Source organism: Triticum aestivum, chromosome 5A (assembly GCF_018294505.1).
Source record: "Triticum aestivum cultivar Chinese Spring chromosome 5A, IWGSC CS RefSeq v2.1, whole genome shotgun sequence".
NCBI lineage: Eukaryota > Viridiplantae > Streptophyta > Magnoliopsida > Poales > Poaceae > Triticum > Triticum aestivum.
In genome coordinates this window covers 643,329,122-643,337,382 of record NC_057806.1, presented here as the reverse complement: position 1 = coordinate 643,337,382, position 8,261 = coordinate 643,329,122, and the positions used below count along the sequence as shown (strand labels likewise).

The following is an 8,261-nucleotide window of genomic DNA, read 5'->3' as shown; positions in this document are numbered from 1 at the left end:
GGGGGGTACTGCATGCATGTAGTCATCCACGCCATCCACCTTTTTTTTCGGACGATGGATGCATCACCGCGAGGTAGCGGCATAGATTTATTTTCCTAGTCATTGGTGTCGCGGTTAAATTTAGTGTTTTGATCTTTTTGTGAAAGTTGAGTCAGATCTGACCCATACCCTTTTTCTACCGCCGCAGTCCATGACGGTAGGGTATAAACTGCCTACCGCCGAGGCCTCCGGCGTTTAGCTGCCCTGACGTGGGTAAATTTTCTTTTCACTATCAACCCCACGGTAGAAAAAATTGTCAAAAAATTGTCAGATCCTGAAATTTTATTAAATCAGGGTCAGATCTGGCTCAACTTCCGAAAAAGTCGAGAACACAAGTTCTTCCTCGTGTTGGCCGGCTTCCAGCTTCGCGCAACCATGATGACCTCATTGAGTTAACCTCTCCTGGCCTGCACCTCAACTGGCCTGCATCCTCCACCTCAGACCTGTGGTTGTGTTTATGTTTCCCGCCGACGAGGCAATGGACGTCCGTCCACTGATCTGTGCGGCCATCACACCTGCCACGGCTGCCTCGGTGGCTCCACAAACGGCCAGCCGCGCCTCCCAAGGACGCCGCCTGCCGCCAACATGTACAAATATCCCATCCCCCCCTGCGCTGGGCTCGGCCAGGTTGCAGTGCACCGCGCACGCCAAGCCCGCATTAATAATTTAATACCTCTCCGTCCATCGTCTTCTCGCCGGCCGGAAGATGACGGCCCAGAATGGCCACGGCGACCTCGCAAAGAAGCCGGTCGTCGTCATCTACGCGCCGCCGGGGATGGCCGGCCACCTGGTCCCCACGGTGGAGCTCGGCAAGCTGCTCCTGGCGCAGGGCCTCCAGGTCACCGTCCTCCTCGGCGGGGGTGACACGTCGTTCCTCGATGGCGTCGCCGCCGCCAACCTGGAGATGTCCTTCCACTGCCTGCCCCCGGCCGCGCTCGCCCCCGACGTGGCCGCTGCCTGCAGCAGCAGCTTCGAGGCCAGGGTCTTCGAGCTCGCGCGCGCCTCCAACCCGGACCTGCGCGACTTCCTCCGCTCCGCCCGCCCGGCCGCCCTCCTCATCGACTTCTTCTGCAGCGCTGCGCTGGACGTCGGCGCCGAGCTCGCCGTCCCCACCTACTTCTTCCTCACCACCTGCATCGCCAGCGTCGCCTTTTGTCTCTACCAGCCGGTCATCCACGAGGGGACCACCCTCAGCTTCCGGGACATGGGCGGCGACCCCGTACACTCCCCGGGACTGCCGCCGATCCCGGCGGATCACCTCGCCGCGGCCGTCATGGATCGCGAGAGCCTGAGCAACAAACACTTCTTGGAGCTGTCCCAACGGATGTGCGACTCACGGGGTGTCATCGTCAACAGCTGCCTCTCCTTGGAGCCGCGCGCCGCCAAGGCCATCGTCTCCGGCCTCTGCACTCCGGCCGGGCTTCCAACGCCGCCGCTGTACTGCATCGGGCCGCTGATAAAGCCCGACGAGAAGACCGGGACGACGAAGCGCCACGAGTGCCTCGCGTGGCTCGACGGCCAGCCCGAGGCCAGCGTGGTGTTCCTCTGCTTCGGCAGCATGGGCCGGTTCAGCGCGGAGCAGGTCAAGGAGATGGCGGCGGGGCTGGAGGCGAGCGGGCAGCGGTTCCTGTGGGTCGTGCGGCGCCCGCCCCCGCCAGGCGCCGAGCGCCGGCCGCCGGCCGACGGCGACGACGACGGCCTCGACTTAGACGCGCTGTTCCCAGAAGGCTTCCTGAAGCGGACCAAGGACAGGGGGCTGGTGATCACGTCCTGGGCGCCGCAGCGACAGGTTCTGGCGCACGTCGCAATCGGCGGCTTCGTGACGCACTGCGGCTGGAACTCGGTGCTGGAAGCCGTCGCGGCGGGCGTGCCGATGCTGGCGTGGCCGCTCTACGCGGAGCAGCGCATGAACAGAGTATTCCTCGTCGAGGAGATGCGGCTGGCCGTGCCCATGGAAGGGTACGACAAGAAGATGGTCGAGTCCAGCGAGGTGGCGGCGAAGGTGCGGTGGCTGATCGAGTCGGACGGCGGGAGGGAGCTCCGGCAGCGGACGCGCGCGGCCATGCGGCTGACGGAGGAGGCGCTGGGCGACGGCGGGGAGTCGAGGGCCGCGCTGGCGGATCTCGCCAGGCAATGGAAGAAAAGCGCCGCCGCCGACGACGGCTGATCGAAGAGTTCGTTCGTTGACCCGGGCGGTGGGCCGGCGGCTTTGGTTTCGAACTTCACGTGGGCGAGGTGCGTGCATCCATGCACGTCAATAATATACTACACGCAGACGGACTTTTACAGACTTCTTACACGTTGATCTTGGACCGATTAGTACAGTAGCATACTAGCATTGGATCGCGTGCAACATGATGATGTAGTTTATTTCGTTTTGTCCTTGGTGTCTATTTTTCATTCATAATTGTTTGGAACCGTGGATCGTCAGCAGTGATTCAACATACTGATAAACTATTTCAAGTTGTCATTTCGGTTCGGTGCCACCGTCAGAATTTCTGTTCGGGGCGAAATGTCACAAATCGTAAACTTCTGGTTTTCCGCTAATCGTGGTTATGTGCATTTAACTATCATAAACGAAACATTGATGGCTGCCCGGCTCTTTTTAAATCACAATGTGTCGAACGCATAGAGGACAAGGTGCAATCCGATGCAAGGGTGGCGGCGGAGTTAGCAGATGTCCAGCGCTGAGGAGCAAGTGAAAAGAGGTAGGTTGGAGGGGATGTGGTTCACTTTTTGTGGGGGTCAGGCTATCGGCCCGATGTGGCGAATGAGCTCGGTTACGCTTGGGCCTCGTCATATCCGCCCCGTATTTGAACTAGATATGAGGGGTGCGGTCAGGCTGGACATTTGAGGCCGTTTTGACATGCTTGTCTAGATCGGGTTTTTTAACCGATCACTGACCGGGCCGTCCGTCCGGGCATATGAGAGGGGTTTAGGGTTTCCGGTTATAGATGCTCTCATGGCCTGGTGAAACATGAGGATGATTAGGGATTGGCGCTAGAAAAGTGAGGTAGTTTTTTCTTCGAAGAACACAATCCATTATAGAAGTTCATAAAAAAAATACAAAGCACCTCAATATAATAAAATCTGAAAAAAGGTGTGCATAGACATAGACATATACATATGTAGTACTTATGAATGAAGTTTCATCAAAATATATTTTTGGAACTATGCATATATCATGTTAGTCGAATGGTCCATTTTATCCAACTCTCTATACTGGTGGTGATGATTGCAAGCCTATATTGCGTGAGAAGATGCTATAACCGATGATTCTTCGGCGATTTATAGATCGCTTTGGGTGGCTATTGCGTTCATTAAAGCTTGGTAAGGTTGTTTGCATATATCCCATTCCGTTATTGTTGATTTAGTGTAATTTTCAATCTATGATGGGTGAAGTACTATCAGAGGAAGAAGAAGCTAATATGATTTTCAACATATTTTTTATTGGTGGTTTCGCGTACAATTGTCTTTTAAATGTATTGTTTATTGTTTTTCTTGATGTAACATCAAGATATCTTTGAGTGTCTTTTTTTAACACAGTACAAACGCAATCGCTCATACATACGTGCATACACTCACTCCTATGAACGCACACATGCACATCCTATCCTATGAGCACCTTCGAGAGACTGAGCCGGCATATCATCTTAAGATTTACGAAGTCATCATAGACGTCTCGGCGTCGACGGGGACGTCTCCTCCCACTGAAAGCGCATCGCCAGAAATCCTGAAATAAATTCAGAAACAATGCGAGCACCAAGACTTGAACACCACTGTCCCTCCAACCATCCAACAATAGGTTGGTTCGCTATCTTTGGGTGTCTTTTCTAAATTTGTTTTGCATGGTGTGTCTGGAAGGAAGAGTTTTCCAAATGGAAACAACTCTAGTGTGTACTCCCTCCTGTCCTTTTTAGTCGGCATGTAAATTTTGTTGAAAATCACTTATAGGAAAAGTATCAACATTCACAATGCCAAATCAATATCTTTAGGTTCATTATAAACTGTAGTTTCATAGTATATATGTTTGTAGAAATCCTATACACCTACGAAACCTTACGTAACATAGTTACGTAACCTCCCTCTAAATTTTCTTTCCCCCCCTGATTTTCCGGGGGGGGGGGGGGGGGGGGGACTCATCCTCCCCCTTGTTCCAATCATATGTTGCCATGTCATACAAGCACATAACTGTACGTAAAAATTTACGTGGATGTAGGGTTCGTCATATGTTTGATATTTTAGATATTGAATGTGGTTAGACTTTGTAAAGTCTGACCTAACACAAATCTAATATGCAGAGTAAAAATAACCGGAGAGAGTATGTCAACAGTCCTGCTCGTCATTCATTATCGTACAAACGTACACGCACTGGCTGAGAGAGAATACTACTAAAACGTACACGCACTGCCCCCCCCCCCCCAACCCCCCTAACACCAGGATTTTTTACGTAATTTGCTATGAACAGTGGCAAAATTAGTACTAATTTGCTGCGAAATATCTATTTTCAACACTTTGCCCTCCTTAACCTATTTTAGTAGCACTTGGCCCGAGAAATACACTTCGGTTCCTGGTTGTATATACACCCTATATGAAGATTTTTTTAATAATTAAATAGAAAGTCAAAATAGTTCAGATTTTTTTTTGAATAAACTTGACTCACTTTTGCACTAGTATATAAATTTCCACGAAATAAAAATCAATGTTGACTTCACAGCAAAAAAGACAAAATTTATTTGCTATTATAGATCACTATTCACACTATTTTGGTCAAAATCTTGTCTTTTTTGAAAAGAAGTCAAAGGGGGATTTTCTTTTTGTGAAAGTTTTCTCACAAGTACAATGTAAGGTCAAGTTTATTTCAAAAATATTTTCAGATTTTTTTGATTTTTTTGTTGAATTACTAAATTATTTTCTCATATAGGATGTATATGTTCCATAGACCAAAAGTTCCCCTCCCACTTGGCCCCCGACACATATTTTCTGGCTCCGGCACTGCGTACACGAGTGCATGAGTGGAAGACTTTTCCCAGGCCATAACTGCACATGGAGATGGAGGGGACCGTGGACCATGCAACAAAAACTCTAGAAGAAATCTCCCAGAAAATGGCACCATTTGGACTCGGAGCAAGCAAGGTCCTGATCACGCGGCTGGTAATGGCTTGAGCTTGAGCCAATGGCTACACCACTTCTGGCCTTGCCGCAGGCTTCCCCTCCGTCGTGGTCAAGCTGCATGCGGAGCTCCAGCAACCACTACTTCTTCCGACGAATACAAGAACCACGTATCCCAGCCGCCGGTGCCAGTGCCTTCCGCACGTCACCCTCTTCCACTTAGCGTGCACGGACCGCCATCTTCATTCAATCCTCCACAAGAAGGTTCTTAGACTAGCCACAATGAATAGTAAACATACACTAGTAGTAACATACACATATTTCTAGACTATATTACTATTTTTATAGTAAGTAGTAACTTAAGTGTGGTAACATGCAAAGATTCATAGGTTATAGAATCATATTGCATTGGAACATGTGATGTTACAGTAACTAGCTAAATTACTACAACTACCTCTCTCTTTACTAACTTATTGCCATATAAGCAAATTTGCTGAGTTGGACTCGATGTTACTGCTGAAGTTACTCCCATTGTGGCTAGTCTTACGTTTGGCGTGCATGGGCCGTTCCAGATTGAGATCCAACTGACCCATGCCTGGAGTCTGGAGATGCCGATGTTGGTACTCCCTTCGTCTCAAAATAAGTGTCTTAACTTCAGTACAACTTTACACTAAAGTTAGTGCAAAGTTGAGACATTTATTTTGAGACGGAAGGAGTATATTTTTGAGTAGTCTTGAACAGTTTTTTTTGCGAGGAATTTAGAGCTTTATTCAAACAAAAGCGTTCTCTGAACAGTCAGTTAAAAGGCTGCTGATCAGGAAGCTGGGAGTCTCCGTAAGCCAGCTTTCGGTCACAGCCATATTGCATGCACGTTTAGCACATAGGTGAGCTGGACCATTAGCTGATCTACTTACATGTTGGATTACAAAAGAATGAAAACTAGCTGAAAGCTCTTCAATTTCTAAGATAATTGGTGCCACAACCGAACGACTCTTGAGGCGAGTGTTCCAGAGGTTTACCACCTCCAGGATGTCTGTCTCTATCACCAATCCACCACATGCTCGAACCCTCTGAGATTTGCAAAGATTACTCCGTCCCGTACAGCAAGGGCTTCTGCAATCATGGGTTCAGTAACTCCTGGCAAGCGTGCAAACCTCCTGTGCTCTTGTAGACGTCTGTGGCACTCATGTGTAAATATGACTGATGCGCTCCAACTGTACGTAGCATCTGGAGTGAAAATGCGCCTTTAGTCCGTTAACTCAAACAGAATGCACGCTTTAGGCCACTAACTTGAAAAGTGAACATATTTAGTTCATAAACTCGTTTATTTGATCAAATAGGGCCAAAACCGAATTATAGGAGAAAACAGGTCATGTGGCTGCCACATCAGCCTAACCACCAACTGAGTAATTTTTACAGGGGTGTTTTTGCAACAACATAGACCAACTCCGTTCTAGGAAAAAATGGCTCTTTCACGAAATGAAATGATTCTTTCATGAAAAAAGGCATGAATAAGAAACCAGTTGTTCCTGCTCGTCTTTTCTCTTATATAAATGATCTTGCTAGGTTGCTTTAGAGGACTGAAAGACTGATTCAGATCCTACCGCGATCAAGCGTGCGTCTTTCAACTGCTTCAGATCCTACCCCGATCAAGCGTGCGTCTTTCAACTGCTTCAGATCCCCTGCTCCTTGCACGCTAGATCCGAGTAGGGAGTTAGAGCACCGACCAAGCATCTCTGATAGTATCAAAGCCTGACTTCCTACAGAAGTAATAAGTCTAAGAGAAAGAAATTGAATTTTCTGGCGTTTGACGTCGAGAAACCCCAATTTCATAGAAATATTTCTTTTTTTTTGAGCGAAGCTTGTAGAAATATTTTCATTTTTAGGGAAGCTTGCAGAAAGAAATGAAAAAAGTGAAACCATCACAGAAAACCATCATTTCTGGGCTTCCGGCCCATCATCACTGGGCCATAAAGATGGTCGGGCCGACCTGCATCCGCTTCCACAGTCATCTTGCCCTGGCCCCCATTGGTCTCCTCGTCTTCTCCCATACGGCAGCTTCACACGCTCGAACGATCGCCGCCGGCCATGGGGAAGCAGCAGCAGAAGACGCTCCTCCGCGCAGCCCGCGACGGCAGCCTCCGCCTCCTCAAAAGTGAGCCCGACTATCCTGCCCTTTTAAGCTTTAATGAACGGCAATGCGGTTCGTGCTTGACCTGGCTGCCGATTTCCCCTTTCCCTTTGCGTGCGTGGTGTGTGCCGACTTCCAAGATACGGCACAGGGGCTGGAGATTTGTAGGTACCTTTTTTGAACGAAGACGCTAGAAGCGTCCGGCTTTAAATTAATAAAGCCCGAAAGGCATCCAGGTTTAACGGTTACACAGTAACAGGTTCAGCAACACACCCCTCAGGGCAGCAAAAGCAAGGTTCATCGCTACATAATCACCATGACGGATCAGCAAGAGCAATGACCTAAACTACTAAACACCGCAGGAGGTTCCAAAAGCATCATCAACTCGTCATGTTTTGTCTTGCCCTCGTCTGAATTGACTTGATATGCTCCATGGCTTCTGTCATGCGCTCAGCATCGCGCTCCTTCCCCAGCGGTGTCCACATCTGTCGTATCCATGTTCTTGTCACCAGCACGAAGCTTTGCACTTTCCAGAGAGGTCATGTCTCCGAGCTTGGCCTTGGCGCGAGCGCTAGGAGCCCGAGATGACACCGGAGTTGCCCTAGTACGCTTGGCCTTGACTGCCGGCCCTGACGCCCCCAGAGCCGCGCCCAAATCGCCTCCCAGCGCCGAAACCGACCCCGCAACCTCCGAGACCACCGTCTTGCTCCCCGCCTTCCTCCCCGCAGTCTTCTTGGCATGTCGGCCAGAGCCACTCGACAGGCGCCTGTCAGAGGCCGGAGTTGGGTCCGAGTCCATGAGGACGCATTCCAGCCCCGAGCCCTCCTCCCCCCCTCGGGGTGGGGAGCCCGGCATGGCCCCGTACCCCCTTGCCACCAGAGGGAGAGGCGCACATGGAGCTGTCAGGCTGGAGCCCAGGACCTCGAAAGACGGATCCAGAGAGCGGGCGAGAGGGGGAAGGCTGACAGCCGTGTCTTGA

General features: G+C 50.2%; 1 protein-coding gene across 1 annotated transcript; it reads left to right on the top strand.

Annotated features, from left to right (window-relative positions):
• Window positions 1-653: 653 nt before the first annotated feature.
• LOC123105566 (anthocyanidin 5,3-O-glucosyltransferase) lies at window positions 654-2,509 on the top strand. Its single transcript, XM_044527650.1, has one exon. The coding sequence runs from the start codon at window positions 746-748 to the stop codon at window positions 2,204-2,206; it is 1,461 nt and encodes a 486-aa protein (XP_044383585.1). The 5' UTR covers window positions 654-745; the 3' UTR covers window positions 2,207-2,509.
• The last annotated feature ends 5,752 nt before the right edge of the window (window positions 2,510-8,261 follow it).

Excerpts from the sequence above, each read along its gene's own strand:
- LOC123105566 (XM_044527650.1), top strand. The coding sequence starts at position 746 with ATGACGGCCCAGAATGGCCACGGCGACCTCGCAAAGAAGCCGGTCGTC.